Here is a 24,167-nt window from a genome sequence, read left to right on the forward strand (position 1 = left end):
AACGGTTTTTTTTATAGAAATGTTTCCCATCCCTATTTTATAGCATAGACAATAGAGTTTGATTGACAGCTGACAGTCATGTGTTATTTTTGAGCCCGGGAAAAATGTAACGCGAAATTTATTTTTGTTGCAAAACAATTTTCTCATAATGTTTGTGCTGGCTGAAATGAAAGATGTTATAAGAGTAACACCTGAATTTTTCCACCAAAGTTTAACAGAATCAATTACAACACTGCTTAATAGAAAACTGGCAAATAAGGTATTTAATTCTAACATAACCTCTCATCTCTCTCAAAACAAACATCAAATTAATAATTGGTGATATTAATAAGCTGTAAACTCCAAGTTTTCTTCTCATTTTTTATTATTAAATTTGTCAAATATTAACTTTCCAGGTGGTGCTAAATGTAGGTTTATGTATAGCTTTATTCGATATAACTCACATAGGCCATTCTTACATATTCCCTGGCGATGGTTCATCACACACCGAGGTTAAGTTCAGATATATTGTATTTAGACCAATAGTTGAAGAAATCCTTGTTGGTAAGATTAGAAGTTGTAGTAGAGAAGGAGTTCATGGTAAGTTTTCATGCCATAGTTAAATTGCTTCCTAAATGTAAAAAATGAATTTTCTTAACTTTTAAATTGATCCATTACTGGTTCCGGTACATTATATCCAATCCAGGATACTACTTTATTACTTAGAAATTATTTTCTTTTTAAAATTGAAAAAATGAAATTCTATAAAATGGGAATCTAACCCAAGACCCTTCACTTTCCAGATGACTGCTCTTTGCGTCTAAGCCACTACCTAACAAAAATAACATTATTTTACTTTCAGTGACTCTGGGGTTTTTTGATGATATCCTAATACCAGTAAATGCATTACAACACCCATCTAGATTTGATGAAACAGATCAAGCTTGGGTTTGGGAGTATCCTAAAGAAGATGGAGAGAAGCACGACTTATTTATGGACTCTGGTAAGAAATATTTCAGTTACTATTACTTCTTGCACTGCAAGTTTGAAGCAATAAAAATTCTAAACAATAATTACCTTGTGGTATTTTTTGCAGGCGAATCAATTAGATTTAGAGTGACAAGTGAAGCATTTGAAGAAAGTCTACCTACAGGACCTCCAGGGTCAGAATGTGCTGTGCAAACCGTAGCCCCATACAAGCTTGTAGGGGGAATCAATGAACCAGGATTAGGCTTGCTATCGTGGTGGGAAGCCCCAGAACAAGATGATGGTGATGACAATGATATTGAACAGGAGAATGATGAATAAATTATTATTTTATACTACATATTTGACTTTATCATTTACCTACCTTTCATGTAACTTATTATACACTAGCCCGCGACGACTTCGTACGCGTGCATCCCGTTTTACCACCTTAGGGGTGGAGTTTCGTAAAATTCTTAGCGGAAGCCTACGTCATAACATCTACCTGCATGCCAAATTTCAGCCCGATCCGTCCAGTGGTTTGGGCTGTGTGTTGATAGATCACTATGTCAGTCAGTCACTTTTGATATGTATTTAGATTAAGATAAATGTTAGTTTAATATTTCAAAAATCATAAATTAACTTCTGGCAAAATTCAATAAGATTATCATCACAGATACTTCCCCACATTTGAAATAAACACCACTAGAATGCCAGTGCAACAATTTATATTGTTCAACATACATATTTTTTTTACATTTTTTATATGCTCAATTGTAAAATATATTTGTATATTGCAATATACAATACAATAACATTAACAAGATACATATTTAATCTTATATCTACATTACGTTCATGATAATTTATTAACATTAAATAAGTATAACTGTCAACTATATCACAATAAGCAGGAATCACAAAAATCTCACTAGCAACTAAGAAAACAATTATGTATTTTGATAATAGTTGATGCGCTGAGTTCCTCTCCTCACTGGTTTTATACATTATTTTATGTGATGAAATTATAAACATAGGTAATAACACCATTTAAAACAAAATCTATTACATTGAGATCATTAGCATAAAAATTTGTCCTCTAGTCAGTTGGTTAAATATCTTTTGTATAACTATGATGATGGAATTGTTCAAGAAATCCTAATACATATAAAAGTTTCATGGTTGGTTTCTTTGGTTTTACAGATCATTGGCACAAATTAATAAATCTTAGAAGCTGATTGGAGCTACTTTGTGACAAGTTACTATAATTATATCGTAATTATTACTGGAGTTTAAGTGACAATACTTTCTTATGTTTAGACACCATCATTTTTGTGATACATGTTATCTTATTTGGTCACTTATTTCTTATACTAAAAGAGCTAATCTGCTTTTATTGTAAGAGCAGTTTTATATGAATAAGTACATAATATTTAGATTAGTGGAAAGACGGTAATATACAAGGAGAGAACTGTGATTGTCATATGTAATATTATATTTATAGCTAACTCCCACCACTAAAACATAAATATTTTCAATATTCCCAATGAATAATAATTTAATATATATAAAATACTTTTCAGTACCGATTTGTTATTATAGAATAAATCCTAAACAAAATAATGTACAATGATATTAGCTAAACCATCACAATACCAACAGAGTGGTAATTTCAATTTCATTGCATTACTACCTAATTTAAAGACGCGAAGGAAGATTGAATTTATGCTCTTACTGCAAGAAGTCCCAGAAAAAAAAATATAAAAAAATAAAGCTTAGTTTATTATATCACACTACCAACCTTCTTTAACTGTATTAATTATTCTTTTGGTGGCTCTAATTTATTATTTATGAGAAGGGATGGACAGTTCGCGTCTATAAATGAGATATAACACATTGAAATCAACACACTGCAAAATTTTTTAACACTTACATAATTTATCTAACAAAATACAAGTATAAATCGTCAAGCGTTAGCAAAAGACCATCCAAATAGTATCCAGTCTAGTCATTGTTTTAAAATACTCAGAACATTTTGGTCAGTCAGATGCTGACAGGCGACTTCATATAAATTAATCAATTTCTAGTTGCAATGGTAGTTTTAGAACAAATCCTGTTTGTGCTGGGTCGCTACCCAGACCCCTCTTTTTATCTGCTAGCAACTGAATGTAGAATAGCTTCCTTCGTATTTGCAAAAATAAATAGTATTTATTTATCACTATTGACAAGGAACTTAAAGAGATTGCATTTTAACTCCGCCAATTAACAATTTTTGTGCAAAAAAGCGATCCAATCATTGTATCGCGTACCCGTTCAATTTAAAATTGCTTACATTATGTAGCATTTAGTCATTATAATAGATAATATAAAAATAAATTAACATTATATTATTAGAATACAGTACAGTCAGCCTCCTCAAAATACATTTGTTAGCCTGCGTAGATAATCGTTGGTACGTTTTTACACTCACCCGGATTTTTAATTTGCGTCCTTTTAAACCAAAGTTAAATAGTAACCTAGATTAGCAGCACTGTAGTTAAATTTTTACGTCATATACTTAACATAAATGATATTAATTGCACAAATCAAGATCCATCGTATCTTACATCATACATCTTCTTTAACCAACAGCAACCACATTTATCCAACTAAAAATTATTTGAAAAAGTTAGACGCGAATGAAAAATCCCAGTTCGTAGATATGGCAACCCTACTTGAAAGTGTAGAGTAGCGGCGAGTTGGTGAAGTGGTGGGCGTTATTGACGTGCGCGATCAAACGGCCGTCTAGCAAGTGCCTGCCGTACTGCACCGCTTCCTGCTCGTCTTTAGCAAGCCCGCAGCTGATTAGCCAACGGACGAGGCAGGAGCCGCGGAATACGCCTCGGTAGCTTCGCATACGCCATCTGATGAGTAAAAAAGATCGTATCGTAATCGGACAAATCGTCTTGAACGTACTCTCGTACTCAATGCACCTTTGCTTCTTGACAACGTGAAATTCATGATGTATAGGTATTTGCATACTATAAAATCCTCAGGACATGTTTAGTATGGTATTCAAACAATAAAGAACAATAATATACCTTGTGTCCTTCGCAATAGCTTCCTTGCAACGATCCAGATGGTGCGTTATAAACTGGTCACAGACATGCTTCGTTTCAAAGCTCAGATCTTCTATAGCCGGCAACACCACGGTATCAGCACCATGCCTAAAAAGACAATTTTAAAATTGTTTAAATAGCATGTGGATCAAATACGCAATAATAAAAATTACACATTAAAACTGTTGCTTAAAGTTAAGCCAAATTGCCTGCCAGCCAAGCTTCCTAACATTTTGTCAGGAGGTAAAAATATTTGTGTTATAGCTTACCATTTGTTTTTGAAAAATCGAATAGCCGGAATGAGTAGTTCTTCTGGGTCCAGACCAAACAGTACAAACATAACGAGTGCCTGTCCATAATTGGCCGCAATATCCAGGAACTCGATCTCTATGAATACGCCGCTTTCGTCCCTCATCATCATCCGCCATGTGGTGTAAGTTATGCCCTAGAAAATGAAAAGGATGAATAAGATAATTGATTCAGCTTGGCTAAAAGGGAAAAGATTTCCAGTCATTCAGTATAGAGCGTGGGTATGGCTTTCTCATTACTCCGTAGGGAATGCACCTCAATATTGCTTGTTTTCTTCTGGAAAATTATCGCGCAGCGATAGAGTACCGATCGCGGTCTTCAACCTCGGTAGCTTGACTCTGTCGCGGGGCGGACCCTACCTAATAGACGCTTATGAACTCGAGCCTCTAACTGTATAGGTGCTTATGGATGGATTATTATTATAGAGCTATTCACAATAAATATGCTAAGGCTGTACGCGATGGTGAGCACGGTATGCTTAAGCGGCTGCCCGCCGCGGCCGCGCGACTGCTCAGGCGGCAGCAGCCCTAACTGACTGGCTGCTGCCTCCAGGTCGTTAAGATACTTGCAGGTACTAGATATACTTAACTACAGAGCTACTTACAATAAACATGCTAAGGCTGTAAGCGATGATGAGCACAGTATGCTTGAGCAGCTGCTCGCCGCGGCGCTCGACTGCTCAGGTGGCAGCAGCCTTAACTGGCTTGCGGCTGCCTCCAGGTCGTTCAGGTAAGATGCTTGACTATAAAGCTACTTACAATAAACATGCTAAGGCTGTACGCGATGATGAGCACGGTATGCTTGAGCAGCTGCCCGCCGCGGCCGCGCGACTGCTCAGGCGGCAGCAGCCCTAACTGGCTGGCGGCTGCCTCCAGGTCGTTCAGGTAAGATACTTGACTATAGAGCTACTTACAATAAACATGCTGAGGCTGTACGCGATGATGAGCACGGTATGCTTGAGCAGCTGCCCGCCGCGGCCGCGCGACTGCTCAGGCGGCAGCAGCCCTAACTGGCTGGCGGCTGCCTCCAGGTCGTTCAGGTAAGATACTTGACTATAGAGCTACTTACAATAAACATGCTGAGGCTGTACGCGATGATGAGCACAGTATGCTTGAGCAGCTGCCCGCCGCGGCCGCGCGACTGCTCAGGCGGCAACAGCCCCAACTGGCTGGCGGCTGCCTCTAGGTCGTTGAGGTACGTGCAGGGTCCAGATGCGTTGCAGCGCTGCTTCTGCGACGGCGGGCAGGCGCAGTCCCTGAGGATATTATGACATAATTAATAATAAAGTTAGTTACTTGTAAGTCTAGCGGCCGCCCGCGACTTCGTACCCGTGGATCCCGTTTTACCCCTTTAGGGGTGGAATTTCGTAAAATCCGTTCTTAGTGAGCACCTACGTTCTAAAAGGAACCCCTATGAAAAATTTAAGACTCCTAGCACTTGTAATTTTTGAGATTTCGTGAGTCAGATTTCGTGAGTCAGTCAGTAACCTTTCGTTTTTATAAATATAGATGAAACAAAAGCGAAAATCATTCAGTGAATGGCTATAGTCCGCAGCTATGGAGCGGGGCTGAGAGAAGAAATTAATAGGAAGATAAGACGTCAGAAAATAGTAAGAGGTCCTGGTCAGCCTACATGATTAAATAACGCGCATTTTTCCATTCTGTCATTCGCCAGTGGCGCCAACTAGTAAGCGCTGTCGCAGTAACCCTCATTAGGCGTTTGTAAATTATTAATTTTTATTAATGTGGTTTTAGAATCTAACATTATATATTTGAACTTTAATAACAAACCAAAACAACATCAAATAAATCAGGTTCCTTATCAATAACGGAAGGCTATGATTAACAGTAAGTAGGTAATCGAATTACGCGATACCTAATCCGATTGACTAGTCTTATTCAGGTATATTGTCACGGTTACCGAGTTCTGGCACACTTTTACACGTTTGATAACCTTGTGAACGTGATAATATTTCTGCCAAAGAAATCTAATCGCAGCGACAACCTTCGGCAAAAGTCATCGAAGCGTCGAAAAGAGGCGTGTCGTAACTTTGCCAGATTGATTTTCAGGTCGCCTAGGTTTTACTTGATAGTAATAAAATCTGGCAACATGTTAATAAAGTATGATGTAGTTAAATGTAGGCGCTGTAACATAAATGTTGGTGCCTTAACTCAGGTTTATTGAGAAGTCTATCAATGACAATCCACATTATTTGTTTAGAGAGTTGGCTTGTATTGGTCTTTGATTTAAGTCTATTTGGCGTTAAATACTAATGACATTAGGGATTTGCAAACAGCTTGTTAGGGTAAAAATATCACAGGAAATTAAACAATCATCATCATCAGTCATTAGTCTCCACTGCGTGAGTGAGTACGACCCTCTCCAATTTGTCAGAGGCAAGTCAGGCAAGTGGTGAATTTGGCCTATATTTTCCACGCTGACCAGACGGGTTAGGTTGAGTTGGAAAATAAACATCATTTTATTTTAAAAAGTAATGTCACACTTACCGTTGATTAGAGCTGCCAATGTCTTCAATGTCTTGCGATGAAATCAAGCCGTTTTGGCAGTTGGGGTCATCCGAGCAGCAGTCGTTGATGTTTCGGCTGGGCGATGGAGTGGCTGTAATAGTTCCATAACACCCTGTAACACGCCAATCTAGATATTTCTCTACAGACACAGTATTCTAAATTGAGCTCTAATATTATTGTATTATGCGATATTTTCATCTAAACTAACTTGTTGCTAATCGATGTCATAATGCTATTTAAAATAAAATAAATGTACTTCAAATAATTTACCTTGTTCCTCTATTGGTAAATTGAAACAATAGAAAAAATATTGCAATTAGAAATAGAAGAGATTCATTTGCTTCAATCGAAAATCTCTTTCTAATAGTTCAATGATTCCACGGTAAGCAGAATAGCTGAATTCTTATGGCATTACCATTAATTGTTTTTGGTGCAAACGCTTTTATTTGATCGCCATTATTGCCATGGAAGCAATGAGTAATGTAAGTAAATGCCACAAAGCGATAAACTATTGCATAATAATGAATAATCGAAGGTCGTTTATTTACTATTCATTTCCATTACAGCTGTGTCACCTATGATTCACAAGAAATAATTAAAATTTACCATTGTTAGATATAGACTGCGTGTGCGAGATTGCTTCCGCGTTTTCCACGAGGCTGGTGGATTCATCAGGAGGTGAAGACCCTGAAATCTCAGCCGATAGAGACGCGAACTGCGCGCTGCGGCGACGGAATCGCACGTAAACTATCAAACAGCCGGTAGTCACTGTAAACAAAAATATTTTATTTTTATCAATTCGACTATAGTCTGGTCTGCGAACACGTAGAATTATGTCAAATGACCCCAAGCTAGGTACCCATCCTTATCGCTCGCGCGTAATTATATTGCTGTCGCGACTGTGCGACGGACGCCCGCAGTGAGTGTGCGAGCGCGACAGCAATATAATTACGCGCGAGCGATAAGGATGGTAGCTTGGGGTCATTGGACAAAATTCTACGTGCTCACAGACCGGGCTTTAGGTATACGTCAGATAATATTTAAATTAATTTGATTCTATCACTTTGATTAGGCGTACTGCGTCAGAGAATATGTTGATCGTATTTTGTTTGAATTAGTTGTATTAAATGAATACAAATTAATTGTTTTAAGTCGCAATAAAAAGAAGACATTTAAACGCAACAGTATAAAATTATACAATTGCCAACCATTTTAATAAAATTAGTGTCTATCACTTAGACGCAGGCATGAAATTTAAAATAATAAAAGTATGAATTAATTTGTATTATAGTAGATACAAATAAATTTCTCCTTCAACCTTGTAATGTAGTACAATGTCAAACAATTACACTTAACTACTTTGTAATTAATATAAATGAGTTTTATCGAACGTCTAACATTATCAGTACTAATAATATTAAAAAATAAATATATTGTATAAATAAGTACACTATATTTTAATTGGCATTGAGTCACATGCCATTCTACTACGCCCATAATATCGCATCTCCTGTCACGAGACTTTATGAAAACTACAGCGTTACGACAATGCAACAGATTACAGTTGGACTTGGAACCTTTATAGATGTATGTCATTGAGCCAAAGCACACGATTTGTTGCGGCGGTTGTGCATCGCCAAAGCATTGTCGCTGCGTCGTCCTACATAGAACAATATATGTGCAGTGCTGTGCCACGCTTCGCGACATGGCGAAATCTTTGCGGCGCCGCAACGCATCGTGTGCTTTACTTGACGGACTTACCAGTAAGACAAAAGACGAGCAGACACAGTCGGATAGCATCAGCAGCTTTGCTGTCCAGATCACTGGCGGGACCCTTGGTGGCCAATAGCACGCCGGTCATAACACCGGGCGCGCCCCAAGCCACGAACCCTAATACTGGCCACAGCGTCACGACGAAGCAGGGACCGCGGCTCTGGAAACGCAGACCCAGTGAGATACATTTATCAACGGATTTTGTACACGTACAGACTCATTGAGATACACAAGCGAATTTAAAAGATGTTTGTTGTAGCTAGAGAGAAACAATTATTCAGATGGCGTAATGTGTTTGTTATAATATTCTTTAATATTAAAACTTAATGAATTAAGTTTTAATAAAAAAGATAAATGTGACGTGAACGTCACGTTTATCATTTGCTCGTGTGATCTAAATTATTTAGCCGCAAAGCTCCCTTCCCTTTATTAGATGAATTTCATTGCATTTCCTGAGCCTGATTAAAGTCTAACGAACATGGGAAATTATCAGTTTGCCAAGTTGTAATGGTAATAAGAGTTTTACCTCTAACATAAGCATTCCAACTGATAGCATTGAGGTCCAGAGCAGACAGGAGTACATGCTAAAAGTCCGTAAAGACTGCTGCAGGGTAGAGTACCAGGAGACTGAGTGGTTCGGAAGAGGACCACCCCAAATCACACTGATGGCTAGCAATATCTGTAAACATTATTTAATGTTATGGGGTCATATTTTCTAACAAAACAGTAGTATAAATATTTGGTATAAGTATAAAATGAAGCAGAATTACTTACCTGAGAGACAATCAAACAAAGAGTCAATCTATGGGGCATCCTCTTATATTTCTTAGTGAGAGTAAAAACCAGCAAAACCCAGAGTGCTGCTATTAGAGCCACAATGGATAGGTCAAAGCCGAATTTCTTCAGCTGGTCAGCATAATCTTTGTTGATAGATATCACTTGGGCTGACATGAACATCATTGGAGCAGACAGGAAAGTACAAATTACCATTGATGATGCCATCTGAAACATAGAAATGTAAACTCAAGACTTTGGTATTTTTAAAAACGTTAAGATATAAATGTGACCAAAAAATACTATGCTCCAATCTTACCAAATCAATCTCCAGTTGATATAAATTCGAAAACACGAATACAGCAGGGGCAGTAGGTATGGTGCCATACAAAAACGCGTAAGTGGACAATGAGCTCGTTTCAGATTCATTATATCCTGCATGGAGCGCGCTTACACATTCCCTCATCACCATTGGTAAAACAATCCTGCAGAAAAATTTAAGGTACATAATCATAACATAGTTAGTTTCTTTCTTCCTAAACAAAACTATATTATTATTATGTACTTTTATGATTGTTTAATGAAATATATTTAAATATTCATCAACATATATTTTTTATATCTAATCAAGCATTTTATTTATTTATTTATTTAATTAACATGCAAGTGAGCATTAGTTCAATTAACTATATAATATCTATTCATTAAAATATACTCACAGTTTGACCATTATCAGTACACATGGTAATACCAGTGCTGGGCCTCTTAACCTGTGAATCTGCCCTACCATACGAAGACCAAGCAGAAATAAGGCAGTTGCTGAGAAAGCTTGACCAAACACCTACAAATTAAGAATATTAAAGAAAAGTAAAAATAAAATAAGTTAGAATATTATAAATATTGATTTGATTTGGATAATAGCTTTGTTTTTTTTCTGAGTTATACATTGTCTGCAAAGAAATTCTTTAATGGGAAAAATCCCATTGGTAACATACACACCTCCAATAAGCCCTCAATGTAAATGGAAAGTTGATGTTTAAAAGCAATATTGCCAATAATTCCCAGTACTGTCATAACCAAGACAGGGTTGTATGCGATGCCTGTGACAATTTGTTTCAACAGTTTTGTTTTGGACAGCTCCGGCTTCCTATTTGGTTCAGTGCTTGTTATCTGAGCCCTTTGACATATTTCCTTTTGTTTATTGATCTCCATCAAAACAAAGGCAATCGGGTTCAATATAGCTAATGATATTGGAGCCATCAAGTACAGGTAGAGAGCATATTCCGGATGTGTTTTTTCATATATGGCATTTACTGCAAAGAAATATCATTGAAGTCAGACTACATTTAAATTATACTTTTTAACATTTACTTCACAGAATATTATGGTATATTAATGCTTACTTATAGGATATCCTAAAGCAAAATCATTGCTTTGAGTACAGAAAATTGCGAAAATTCCCGCTCTTCCAAAGTTTATTGGTTTGGACACAAAAACAGTGATCACAATAACACCTAGAAATATTACTCCTTTGGCAAGTAGTATGGCCAAAAGAAATGTCCAATTTACAGTGGTAAAATCGAGCCTGGCAAGTGATACAAAAATTAAAGAAGGCAGAGCAAAGGTGCCCACAAATGTTCCTATACCTTTGGACTCTGTTGATGAGACCACATTGAGACGACCTGCTATATACCTGAAAACAGATAACTATTAACATATAAGCAGCTAGACTTTATTTATACACATTAAGACATTGAAAATTAATAGAATAGAAAAAAAATTAAAATGTTTTCTTAACAGCTATGTTCTTCTTCTCTTCTGTGGCAGAACAGCTGTTATAGGTAACTAGCACTTTTTGTAAATGTACTTACCCACAAAGAATAATTGTAAAGCATTGAAAGAGAGCAGGGTACAAATTATCAGCTGCTGCATCGCCAAATCGAATTTCTTGATTATCTTCCATCCTTTCTTCTTTTTGAAACCCTATTTTAGTTTACTCACTGCACAGAATACTCTCATTGTTCCAGGGTATGCACAACTTGATTGACTTTCCTTTCAACGAATGTTAAATGCACTGAATATATTGTACTTAATTCAATTCAGCACAAAATAAATGTGCAGCATGAAGTCAAGTAAAAGGGAGTAAATTAATCGATTTATAGCTGGCTCGCCTTGTTTTGACAGAAAAATCTTTGATAACATGTGTCAATGTCAAATTCGTTGTCAAAACGTCACCGTTAGTCTCAGTCCAAGAGTAATAATGTAATACGATGATTCGATTTATTACGATTTAATCAGAGTATCGAGTAATATTTTAATTTAATTGTCTCAAAATCGAATAATGGTTTGATTAAAATTCTCCGTCTACGCACAGAGCACGTAATAGTCGGCTACGATTACAATAAAATTAATATTTGTAGTGCCTCAAAATATTACAATCAACTATAGATCTAGCGCTTAACTCAGTCAAAAAAAAAGCTTGTAAAAAGCACTCCTTTTTCACAAATAACTAGATAGTACAATGATTTTTGATTATATTCATTTCTTCCTAACGACACAGTTATGATTTCTTTCCGGTGCCTATAGATAAGGTGTGTGCCAACCTTATCTTTTGGGCCAATTACGATTATTCCACGATGAGAAGCCCCATTTAAAAAAGAAAAGAAAATCAATACTTTTTATTACCACTGGCAACACCTGTAATTTTCTAGGCGTTTCCGTTTCCGTCAGCCATTATCGAGTTGTTCGTTCGCCGGGTCTGAGTTAGGTCACAGTGAATGAAAAATCAAATTATTTTCAAAGTCTCTCTTAATTGAGAGGTATGTATTCTTAGAATTACTTATTTGATGTAATTGAAACCATTTTTCTATTAAATATAAAGTGAGACGTAACTTTTCCATGCATCCTCCTGTTCTAGATAACTACTCAAGCGTATACCACCACGTAGATTCTTCGACGGATTCCTACAAAGCACGAAGATGCAGTACAACGGATTCCACAATCAACACCCAATGTAAGTTCTATGACTTTAGCTCTAACATTCATACGTTTTCATCAAACTTATTTTACATGGCCATAGTATTTCACAGCGGCCATTTTGTGGATTGACCAGCTCAGCTGATAATGGTTGCCACTTCCCTATTCGTAGGTTTGTTAGTCCACGTTAACTGTGTTCTTATTGTTGAAATGAACATAGTCTACCAATTTTTAGATCATAAACTTAAGAAATTATGTTTCTTTGTTTCGTCATTGATTTTTCATAGTCTCGCAGTTACCTAGGTACCTCCTACTTTCCCTTCGACCTGCGCAAATTACCTCACGAGGCAGCGATATTTAGCATGTTGCGCCGCCGATCAGAATTACCTTTACCTATGACGTGCGTAGTGTCTATGTTTATTGTAGTGGATGCTTTTCTTATCATTTTCTGTGGTTTTGTGAGGAATCAACATTTCGCTAAATTCCAATAAGGAATGCTAAAAGAATACATAGCAATTTCTAATAGTAATTTGTGATTATTTGGTCGATCTTCAGACTTGCAGTGCAGTAGCAGTGACTTGTTGAATTTTTTATGCTGCTGAAAGTAGCCGCCTACATATTTTTTTTGTATATTTAAAAAAAAGCCTACTTAACTTTTTATTTTAATTAAAATCATTCTAAAAATACTTCTATCACATAAGACATAATGATTAACTAATACTACAATTTCCAAAGCATATTTTTATAAAATCAAGGCTTGAAAGTTCATGCCTTTTTGTCTACAATACATCACACTACTTCAATCTTAAATATTATACATTTGTGTTCTATTGTGTGTGTGAGAATAATCCTTTTCAACATTTCCATAATAATGTGAAATATCAAGCTCAATTATCGAGTATGAAATCATTTCTATTAACTAATTATACTTACATACCTAGTATAGTATGGACAAAACTGGTTTAAACATACAAATTCCGGCAGGTTTATTAAAACAAAAATTTGTTTAGATCAATCTCTTATAAATACAAATAAATTGTCCTAGGAAATGTTATAACAGATTACGTTCCAACAGAGTAAATAATGTAATTCTTTATACAACTAAGTTCATTTAGTTACAGACCTCGACCAGACCGGAATGAACAATTCGGTAAAATGCCATTTTTTAATGGTCTACATGATTTTGGCGGGCCAAAAAATTTTGGTGGCCCAAGGAACAACAATCTTGGCAACAAAAACAACTTCAGGCCAAGGAATGATTTCAACGGAATGAGGAATGATATGAATAATCAAAAGAATGATGGAAACCCGAATGATTTTGGAGGACCAAAAGAATTTAGGCCTAGGAATAATTTCAACAACCAAGTTCAGAAGAAAGAATATGATGGAGGACTAAAGCCTGGTGGCAGCATGCAGATTTACAACCCCAGAAATGATTTTGGCGGTCCTAAGCAGCAAAACTTCCAGAAGAACAATTTTGGCCCTAAAAATTTCAACAATCAGACTCCCAACAATGGCCAAAATTTTGTTGCGAAAAAAGTTTTTACGCAGAACCCTGGACAGCAACCTATGGATTTCAATGCTCGTAAATTGCAGAGTAAGAAAGCTAAACATCCAGGTGACAGTTTAGTAAAGCCAATCTGGGATTTAAGTAACCTTGAACCTATTCAGAAAGACTTCTACAAACCCCACCCCAATGTTGAGAATCGCACTGATGATGAAGTTCAGATGTTCCGTGCGGAAAAAGAAATAACAGTGAGCGGTAATAACATTCCACGCCCTAATCAAATGTTTGATGAGGGTAATTTCCCTGACCATGTCATGACCACTATCAAGGAGCAAGGATGGACTGAGCCGACTGGCATTCAAGCTCAGGGTTGGCCAATTGCTCTGTCTGGTCGTGACATGGTGGGCATTGCTTCAACTGGTTCGGGTAAAACCTTGGCCTACATGCTGCCTGCTGCTGTGCACATTGTACATCAACAAAGAATTCAAAGGGGTGATGGACCCATTGCTCTCATCTTAGCACCTACTCGTGAACTGGCTCAACAGATTCAATCTGTTGCTCAGGCTTACAGTGCAAGGGGCTGCATCAGGAACACGTGTCTCTTTGGAGGGTCTCCCAAAGGACCTCAAGCTAGAGATTTGGAGAGGGGAGTAGAGATTGTTATTGCGACACCTGGACGATTGATTGACTTTTTGGAACGAGGCACTACTAATTTACGTCGATGCACTTATCTAGTCTTGGATGAAGCTGATAGAATGTTGGATATGGGTTTTGAGCCTCAGATTCGTAAGATTATTGAGCAGATTCGTCCCGACCGCCAAGTGCTGATGTGGTCTGCCACCTGGCCAAAAGAAATCCAAGCTCTGGCTGAAGATTTTCTTAATGATTACATCAAAGTAAACATTGGATCATTGAACTTGTCTGCCAATAATAATATAAAACAGATCATTGAAGTATGTGAAGAACATGAAAAGGAGGGCAAGCTGACTAACTTACTAAAGGAGATTGCTTCTGAGAGGGACAACAAAGTTATTGTATTTGTGGAGACTAAGAAAAAGGTAAATATAATTCTTTAAAATTTAAATGAATTATGAAGTACATTAGTAATTAGTGTTTGTTTTACATTGGCCTTGCCTTATTTTAGGTGGATGACATCGCGCGTAGTGTACGAAGAAATGGCCACAAAGCCCTCGCTATTCACGGAGACAAGTCGCAACCGGAACGAGATGCTGTCCTCAGCGAATTCAGAAATGGTGCCACTGCCATCCTTATTGCAACTGATGTGGCTGCACGTGGTCTGGACGTTGAAGATGTCAAGTTTGTCGTCAACTTCGATTATCCTAATTCATCTGAGGATTACATCCACAGGATCGGTGCGTAATTTCTATAAGTCCTCACTTCCATACATTTATTAAAATATATTGATAGTAATATTAATCGAGTTTTTTTTTCAAGGTCGCACTGGGCGTTGCCAACAGTCTGGAACAGCATACACTTATTTCACAAGTGGAGACTGCCGTCAGTCACGCGCTTTAGTCGCTGTCTTGCGTGAAACGGGACAGAACCCACCCGCTAAACTTAATGAAATGGCGCGCAACAACAATAACAACTCTGGTATGTAGAAATCAAATAGAAAATCGAGCAATTTCTAATAAATATAACATGACAACTATAATTACATTTAATTGCAGGACGTAACCGCTGGCAGCAACGCAAGGAAAACAACAGCGGATCTAGCTCACCGCGTCAACAAAACAACCAATGGAATAACAAAATGGCTTCAGTGGTGAATGAGGAAGTGCCCAACACTTATCAAAACCGAAACACCAACCAGCAACCACCACGTTTCAACAATCAAAACCAGAATAACCAGACTTACAGGCAAAATAATTACCAGAAGCAGCAAGTTCCATTCCCCAGCCCAAATGTCTTCGAGTCCATGGGTAGCTACCAAGGAGGATACAACAATGGATACCAGAATGGATACAACAATCAAAATGCTTATGGACAGCGTCCTTACAACAGTGAGTGCCTTATTATTGGTATAAATAAATTTGTGTAAAATGAAACAAATAAAATTCCTATCTAAACATTTTATTTTACAGATGCGCGCAATGGAAACCAACAGTACCGCAACAATAACACGAATGGAAACAAGTCGGGTGGATCTGGTTCGTCGTTCGGTTCTCCTCCGCCCCACTTTGCCACACCTCCCCACTTCCCACAGATGCATCCCCACCACCAGGATATGCTTGGTAAGACATCATTTATATGTTCACATTTATTTCTATTGTTTCTTCACAAATGATACTACAATTTACAGTGACTCAATCGTCGCGAATGTTACATTGCATCATTTAGATAGCAACACTGGTTCAAACTAAAATTGGCTGCGTGAAGTTTTGTCTACAGACCTAAGACACTATCAAGCTAGTCCTAAGTCATAATAGCACCTACGGTTTCAAAGGCGATGTTGGCGATGTTTTTCTGTGGTACTAATCTACTAATGTTCCTGCGCGCAGGTGGCAAGTTCTACGGCGGCGGCGTGGGCGGCGGCGGGCCGTGCGGCTACCAGGCGGCCGTGGGCGCCAGCGTGCCCTACGCGCACCTGCCCCCCGGCCCGCTCCTGTACGCGGCTCCGGTCCAACAGTAAATTTTCTCATTCCCGCATCATCTCCCCACATGATATGCCGACAGAAGCTAATTGTGGCTACGTCGTTTAGCTAAAAATCTCACTGTCTCTCTAAGCAAAATGGATGTCTCAGGATTTCAGTAAACGATTCGAGTACTTAGAATTTTTAACGTTAGATTACTGAATGTTAAATGTTGACCATGCGGGGCGTTGAGTTTTTTCTTATGATATTTCAATTTTATTATTTTGATTAGAATATATTGTAGATCTGAATGAAGCTTACGAAATTATTCACGATATGGATATAGACAATGTTGATTATCTTGATGTCTTTCCTTTTATCACATGGTCATTTTTGTCATAAGAAAGAGTTACATTAATGCACCACTTTGATGTTTTGTGAATTATCTTCAGATCAATTTGAATTAACAAGTATAATAAATGTGTGTTAGTAGTATAAGGGATCATATTCTTCAATTTGCCACATTCGCTTTGCCATGATAACAATAATTAATTCAATCACTATAATAGTAGTATTGTAAGAGACAATTTGACTCAATGCTGTAGCAACATTGTCTTAAGAATAAAGGAAAAAATATTTTGAGGTACCTGATTAATTAAATTGGAAATTGTTACTAAAATTCCAGTAGATGTTTTAAAATATTGTTGTATGGTAGGTACTTGTCAAAATGTGAATGTGGCAGATGTTGAATATGAAATCCAATGTAAGTTTGGTGGAACATTAAGATAATTTGTCTGTTCTACCTTTAGATTTAATCATTATATTTTAGAGTAGTCGGTGTGGGTACCCTCTTTGTGTAATCCCGGGTGCCTTTCGTTTTTCTTTCAAATGTCTGTATGATGTACGAAATGCACGAAACATATAGAAGATGAGTGAAATTATAGGAGAAGGATTCAGAGGAAAGTGTTATCTGAGATATTTTATATAAATTATTTTTATTGTTAATGATTGATCTTATCCAGTGAAAAGTGGGACAACTTAGTATTTAGAAAAATTAATACTTATACGCGTTGAATTAAAAAGCTTTTTGATATACTTCATTATAACAATCTGTATTGCCAGATAAAATTGTGAATATTTTTCTTATGTAAAAATGATGTCAATGACATTTCAAGTCACTGATTTCAAGGTTATTTTTTTATTGAAGATTAGATCTTGATAATACTTGAATATTTATGTCTAGGATATATTAGTCTGCGTCAATTGGGCATAGACAACAGATGGACTATGAAAATGTTCACAGTGGATTTTACCATACTCAAAAATGTAGAAAGTATGTAAATAACATGCATTTATCTTAGGAAGATTAGTATTTTGAGCGTGTTAAACAGATAAATAATCGAACAATGATTGCTTTCATTTCTTAGCAGAATAAGTATTTTCTTCATATTGTTTTTCGATTATTTTATATGATATGGTTTCAGATAATTCATCTAGTTAATTGCTGGATTTTCTTTGTACGTAAACGGGTTCTAAGGGCTCATAATATCCATAGGTACAAATTGTCTACTAAATCAGTTAATGTGTGTAGATGCCCGTTACTGTCCAAAGATTTGAAAAATCTGTGATATGTCATTTAACTATAACCTGTCGTTGCGTTGTTGGTCAATTTTGATAAATACAAAGGGCACTTTCCTGCATTTGGGATGTGTTTTAGACAAAAATATATTTTTTGACTATTTGAACGGATTTCACGAATGTTTGTGACATCAAAGCTCGCAAGTCGTTCACAGATATAATATAATGATATGATAGGTGTAAGATTTAATAATTTATTGTTATTCAATTTAGTTTTCAGTTTACCTTTAGGTGACGAAATTGAACCAGTTCAAAGGGACGTAAACGTTATTATCTATATAGGAATCCCGTTTTTAAGTGCATCTCGGTTTATGATGTTAAAGCTACGGGTCTTGAGCGGATATAAGGGGTGAACATCGTGTTCGTGAATCTCGCGTTTGTAATTACATTTAGAATGCGAGATTTGCTTTGTTATTTGTGTACATTTTACGAGAAAGACTGCCATGAAAGGATGTGTATATGTGGTGACTCATCTCAGAGGTGATTTCATAAGTGCTAACCTGTCCACGGGAGGTCGTCGCTGATTTTATTCGGACTGATAGGATTTTTGTCTGAAGTAGTGTGTGCTCTGGGCGGTAGGAGGAAGTATGCCGGGTTAGGGTTCATGCGTATAAGTGCGGCAAACAAGTGTCGTTTCTCGAGTATGGTCGCGGAACGCAGGTAGCTCCTGTATTATTATGTACAAAGTACTGCACCCACCTCTACTAAACAACTGTGATAATAACACTAAGTAGCGTAGCAGGCGATTTATATACTAGTTACGTCCAAGAGAAGGGATGACATCATATCTGACATACTGTATTGTGATAATAATATATCAAGGCGTAACCACTTCGGTACGTTTTGACTAAACGTTTTCTCTAAACAAGACTGATTATTTCTTATTGATAAATATTTTATACATGTTCCACTTTGACTGAATGAATTAAGGTTATTGGTAGAATTCTTCTCTTGCTGTGTGTTTTACTTATTAAAATTTTTTTTGAGTATTCACTATGTTGGATATGTGTCAAAAAGCCTTTCTATACGGTCACCAAATTGATATAAAATATTCTCATTTGTGTTATATTCATTAATTTCTAATTCCTTTGTTGTGATGGAAAATGTTGTTGACAAATTATGTAGCAGCGGCAGTAAACTACATTGTAGAGTATATTATTTTTGTTGTTAATTTGCAAATTTTTATTTATTCAACCATTATTTCATAGGCAATCGTACTTTCATGCTTTACTATAAGAAGTTGTTTTTCAAAAACTACAAGTACGCGAAAAATATACATAGATTTTTAAGTATGTGGCAATGCAGATCTTCATAAATATTGATTAATACTACAAACAACATAGTTTGTATTTATTCAATTTATAAAATATATTGGAGAGAGGCTCCTTATAAAACTGTCCCAAAGGGAAGTCTTCTGAATGTTTCTGAGAAGTGCATTTCTTCTATGTAATACAGTATTAAATTCAGATTAATAAATGAATGTATAATTATTATGAAACGTCTTTTTATTTAATTTCGTCGTTTCCCCCTTTATTATCATTTCAACCACAACAGCTACTGGCGAAAATATCTCTGCTTCATCAATAATCATCATCATCATTTCGTCCCCCACTATTTGTCCACCACTGGTGGACATCGAGAAAAAATGTTGCAATGTCCACCAGTGGGGGACAGCGCTACTGAAATCTTCCCGTTGGGCCCTACTGGTGGACACTGAGAAGAAATGTGTTGCTCTGTCCCTTAGTGGTGGACATCGAAACCGAAAAAGTTCCGTTGTCCTCCACTATTATATTTGTGTTCATGAATACAAACATTTTAAGTAAATCTTATACTAATAATTATACATAATAACATACATACATTTTTAAAGCATTTTTACTATAGTTTAAAACAATCCTTAATTTATACTGAAGCCCCTGGGAAGTGTGCGTTAATCGGAACGGTTTTGTCATTTTTAATTTTCCAAGTACCCACAATGTTCATGTTATCAGAAATTATTGTGTCGGTAATGTTACTATTTTGCACTTATTATCTGTAATAATGTCGGAAATTGCAGGATCTAGTTCACGACAAATTGAAAAAGTTTACATAAATAGGAAAGGTGGGATGGAAAACTGAGAATTATATTTGATACGAATTAAAAATGTTTATTTTTTAAATAGTGGGGGACAACAGAACTTTTTTGGTTTCGATGTCCACCACTGAGGGACAGAGCAACTCATTTCTTCTCAGTGTCCACCAGTAGGGCCCAACGGGAAGATTTCAGTAGCGCTGTCCCCCACTGGTGGACATTGCAACATTTTTTCTCTATGTCCACCAGTGGTGGACAAATAGTGGGGGACATCGGGAATAAACGATCATTTCAGCCATAGTAGGACGTCCACTGCTGAACATAGGCCTCCCCAATGCTTTCCATGTTGATCGATTGGTAGCGGCCTGCGTCCAGCGCTTCCCTGCTATTATTATATTAATATTACATTATTAACATCCTGTATTGGTCGGAGTCCACTAGAAGAAGGTAGGAAACTCATTTTTGTCCCGTGCAGGTTTTTAGGGTTCCGTACCCAAATAACACGCTTGTTGAACAGTGTTTTAATTAAAGTGACGTTTAGTATGGAAATGTCATTTTAAAACGGTGTTCAACAACTGTGTAACTTTTTATTAGTAAGGACTAAGGCCGGCAATACACGGACCGCTTGAAGCAGTCTGGGTCGACAGCTTCAAGCTGCGACTGCACAGTGAACTGCTGAGTTCTATGGACGCACATACACGAACCGCTCGAGCAGTTGCAACTGATTCGGGCGGTCGACAGCACGGTGAATTTTCATCGGGCGGTCGACAGCACGGTGAATTTTCATCGGGCGGTCGACAGCACGGTGAATTTTCATCGTGCGGTCAAGCAGTCGCCTGCCATACACTGACTGCTCGAGCTGTAGACAGCTCTCGCGCAATTACCTCCGCCCACTTTCTTCATTCCACGGCGCGCGCGCTTGTGATTTGTTGAGCAGTTAATACCAACTGCTCGAGCAGTTATCACTAGCAGTTTCAAGCTGTTGACTCTTGACTACAAGAGTGGTCCGTGTATGTTGATCACTTCACTGACTAACTGCTCGAGCTGTCCGTGTATGGCGGGCCTAAGGGGGTTAGTGTTCACAAATGCAGCGGAGGCATCAATGACTTTTGTTGGTGATATAATATGTAATTGATGCCTCCGACTGCATTTGTGAACACTTGTCTTTTTTATATTTTTAGTTCATTTTTACGCAGTTGGGTTTTTTGTTATTTCAATAATAATTTTATTTTAATCTTTTTAGTTAGATACCATACATTTTTGTAAGCTACATAAAAAGCCCATTATTATAGGACCGTTAAAATATTAGATAGAATTAAAAAAAATTGCTTTATCAAGTACTAATATAATAATACTATTTTAATCTATCTATACTTATAATATGTATAATATTATAATCTATACTATCTATTCTATACTAATATTATAATGCGAAAGTAACTCTGTCTGTCTGTCTCTCTTTCACGCCAAAACCACTGAACCGATTTTGATGAAATTTGGCATAGAGATAGTTTGGGTCCCGGGAAAGGACATAAGATAGTTTTTATCCCGGTTTTTGAAACAGGAACGTACGTGATAAAGCTTTTCTGTGAAAGACAAAATTCCACGCGGGCGGAAAGTTAGTTATTTATAATATGTAAAAATCAATACCTACCCGAAAACTCCCGGATCCTTGGCCTGAGATGTGGTCTGAGATAAAAACTAACTATGATGCCATCTGGAATACCTTCCGAACGAAAGTTTTATTACTGCTGCCATCTATTAGAGTTCTTCATTAACTCCGGTTTTGCGTCGAGTTCTAGCATTTCTAGCTATGGGCGTGCTATGGGTAACTACTTATTATTATATACATACGCCAAGAGATGGCGTGCGCAACGTAGTTTTTGTGTTTGACGTCTGGGTTGAATGTCTGATAGTAAATTCACAATTTTTTTTCGGAAAATTGTTAGTTATTAATGATAAGTGTTATTCGGTGGAGATTTAACATATTTTCTTAGTTTAATGTGTATTTATTTTAACTAAAGCTTTAATAAGGTTAATTTTCCGTGTTTGTGATGAAATTGGTAACAACATCCTATCGAGGTCACTTGCAATGGCTGAAAATGTAATGGTACGTATTTACTGAATTTATTGAAAGACTTCTAAAGGTTTGTTACAGTTATGGTCGGTTTAAGCGTGTATTGAATAGTTTTTGTGTAATAAAATAATCGTAATGTTGGATTTCCAATGCCACATAACCAAACTTTCGCTAGTAGACTAGACGGCCTTGAATCTAATCTTGTCAAGTCAATGTCGTTTGTTTATCAGTTTCGTCTAGATCGAATGTAATTTTATTTGGGAAGTAATATTTTATAAATTTTAATACATAAAAAAACTTCCATGCATTCACGGGTTTAAAACCATTTAGGTTTAGGTTTAGATTTTAATAAGTCCCTTTAAAATTTAATGGTATCAAGGTGGGTATTAACTATAATACCTACATACAAATAGGTAGGTAGGTAGGTAGGTATCCTACAACTTCCTTGATTGGGTTTGGGTTGGTTGATCGGCTCACAATAAATTAATATTTTTAATTAGGATAAGGAAGGAAGATTTTTTCAGCTGGCAGATTTTATGAACCATGTTAGGGGGCGTCCATTAATTACGACGTGGTACTTTTAGGGGGGGAGAGGGGGGGGGGGTCTCGGGAAATATCACGTAATATTTTCCGCAAGAAATATAATGTTATTTTTTATGATGATAATGACGTTTTATTATACGGGCGATTCTCTGTAAGCTCGTAATCGGCTGTCCCGGCCGATTATTTCAAAAAGCAATTAAAATATTTAAAAAAAACACACTCGTAATGAAACTTTAACCCCAAAACTTTAAGGGCCCTTTGTTTTTAGAACCATAACTATTTTTAGTTTTCTTCTAGACTCGATTGAAGCCCGAAAAATACAGTCCCCTGGCTGTCCCCATCACTGCATTTCCGCCTAGAAATGAGATTTACGAAGAAGATATTGAAACTACATACATCTGGCAGCTCATAGCATAAAGAATAATAATGAAATTATATTATTTTCGTAAAACAAGCTCTCATTACCAATTTTATTTATTTAGTAAACTCCTGTAAACTTTGTCCCCAGAATTTTAATACAGTCCCCTGCCAAAAATTTAAATTCATAATATAAAAAAACTATAATAGCTACGATGTTTTTTTGAGTAAAATGAAATGCAATTGCTATAAAATACGCAACCTTGCCGAATGCGGCGTTGAGATGCCTATTTTTTTAGTGTCAGAGCGTCATTTGTGCGGTGAACATGCGCTTGAATCGCCACCACACACAGTCCTCTGGTAAGTCATAATATGCATGTTAATTACTTAATAATCTCTAAATAAAGTATAAATTGATATAATATTTATGTCTCAATTAATCGGTAGATTCTTAAAACACTATTTAACATCATTTTCGTAAATATTGTGAAATCTAGCCGAAATACACAGTCCCCTGGCAACAGTCCTCTGCCTGAAATTGCACAAATATGTGCATCAGGTCGCAAGTATTCATTCCTGGTCCATCCTCGGCTTTCCAAATAAATATAAAACACTAACAATGAGGCAGCAAGGTTCTGGAGTAGAGGCCATGTACCGGAAAACGCAGCGAGAGACAAGCGAAACCGAGCCACCTTGTGGGTGGACCGACGACCTCATAAAGGTAGCAGGAAGGCGTTGGATGCAGGCCGCTCTACCAACTGTGCGATGTGGAAGTCATTGGGGGAGGGCGGGAGGCCTATGTTCACCAGTGGACGTCCAGTGCTGAAATGATGTTGATGACTAACAATGAAAAGTGTCAGCTGCTTTTGCATCAGTGGTTCTTGTGAGCATTATAACGGAAAATCTTTAAACTGCTGAACCTGAATTGACCAAAAATTCCCCTCAAAGATTTGATGATGAAATAGCAGGAATGGGTG

The 24,167-nt window shown here is 36.9% G+C and overlaps 3 protein-coding genes across 5 annotated transcripts; 2 read left to right on the top strand and 1 right to left on the bottom strand.

Moving 5' to 3' along the window:
- Nucleotides 1-58: 58 nt before the first annotated feature.
- Polr3H (RNA polymerase III subunit H) lies at nt 59-1,306 on the top strand. The gene is made up of 4 exons (XM_028323360.1): nt 59-259; nt 396-579; nt 842-982; nt 1,076-1,306. Exons 1-4 carry the CDS (start codon nt 149-151, stop codon nt 1,285-1,287), a joined length of 648 nt encoding a protein of 215 aa, XP_028179161.1. The 5' UTR covers nt 59-148; the 3' UTR covers nt 1,288-1,306.
- Nucleotides 1,307-1,656: 350 nt separating this feature from the next.
- Nucleotides 1,657-11,609, bottom strand: anchor (integral membrane protein GPR155 homolog anchor). Of its 2 annotated transcripts, none has more exons than XM_028323241.1 (14): nt 11,299-11,609; nt 10,831-11,120; nt 10,427-10,740; nt 10,147-10,268; nt 9,747-9,912; nt 9,428-9,655; nt 9,180-9,332; nt 8,642-8,813; nt 7,487-7,648; nt 6,860-6,971; nt 5,421-5,607; nt 4,313-4,488; nt 4,026-4,151; nt 1,657-3,848 (listed from the first exon to the last, which is right to left on the bottom strand). In XM_028323241.1, the coding sequence occupies exons 1-14, from the start codon at nt 11,388-11,390 to the stop codon at nt 3,656-3,658; spliced, it is 2,493 nt and encodes an 830-aa protein (XP_028179042.1). In that variant the 5' UTR covers nt 11,391-11,609; the 3' UTR covers nt 1,657-3,655. The 2 variants fall into 2 exon arrangements, with proteins under 2 accessions (XP_028179042.1, XP_028179036.1); XM_028323235.1 differs by having other exon boundaries at nt 6,860-6,992.
- A 527-nt stretch (nt 11,610-12,136) lies between these two features.
- Nucleotides 12,137-19,460, top strand: LOC114366255 (ATP-dependent RNA helicase dbp2). Of its 2 annotated transcripts, none has more exons than XM_028323080.1 (8): nt 12,137-12,246; nt 12,345-12,440; nt 13,519-14,968; nt 15,055-15,283; nt 15,366-15,524; nt 15,602-15,934; nt 16,016-16,165; nt 16,433-19,460. In XM_028323080.1, exons 2-8 carry the CDS (start codon nt 12,406-12,408, stop codon nt 16,561-16,563), a joined length of 2,487 nt encoding a protein of 828 aa, XP_028178881.1. In that variant the 5' UTR covers nt 12,137-12,246; nt 12,345-12,405; the 3' UTR covers nt 16,564-19,460. The 2 variants fall into 2 exon arrangements, with proteins under 2 accessions (XP_028178881.1, XP_028178889.1); XM_028323088.1 differs by having other exon boundaries at nt 13,525-14,968.
- Nucleotides 19,461-24,167: the final 4,707 nt, after the last annotated feature.

Source organism: Ostrinia furnacalis, unplaced genomic scaffold (genome assembly GCF_004193835.3).
Source record: "Ostrinia furnacalis isolate ACB-3 unplaced genomic scaffold, ASM419383v2 OfSCF0069, whole genome shotgun sequence".
Taxonomy (NCBI): domain Eukaryota; kingdom Metazoa; phylum Arthropoda; class Insecta; order Lepidoptera; family Crambidae; genus Ostrinia; species Ostrinia furnacalis.

Coding starts and splice junctions, on each gene's coding strand:
- anchor (XM_028323235.1), bottom strand. CDS start 11,390: ATGGAAGATAATCAAGAAATTCGATTTGGCGATGCAGCAGCTGATAAT. Junction 10,741..10,830: donor TGCTTTAGGATATCCTATAA/GTAAGCATTAAT, acceptor ATTTCTTTGCAG/TAAATGCCATATATGAAAAA. Junction 6,993..7,486: donor GCAGTCTATATCTAACAATG/GTAAATTTTAAT, acceptor GGCGTGTTACAG/GGTGTTATGGAACTATTACA.
- LOC114366255 (XM_028323080.1), top strand. CDS start 12,406: ATGCAGTACAACGGATTCCACAATCAACACCCAAT. Junction 14,969..15,054: donor TTGTGGAGACTAAGAAAAAG/GTAAATATAATT, acceptor GCCTTATTTTAG/GTGGATGACATCGCGCGTAG. Junction 15,284..15,365: donor GGATTACATCCACAGGATCG/GTGCGTAATTTC, acceptor TTTTTTTTCAAG/GTCGCACTGGGCGTTGCCAA.
- Polr3H (XM_028323360.1), top strand. CDS start 149: ATGTTTGTGCTGGCTGAAATGAAAGATGTTATAAGAGTAACACCTGAA. Junction 260..395: donor ATAGAAAACTGGCAAATAAG/GTATTTAATTCT, acceptor TTAACTTTCCAG/GTGGTGCTAAATGTAGGTTT. Junction 983..1,075: donor CGACTTATTTATGGACTCTG/GTAAGAAATATT, acceptor TATTTTTTGCAG/GCGAATCAATTAGATTTAGA.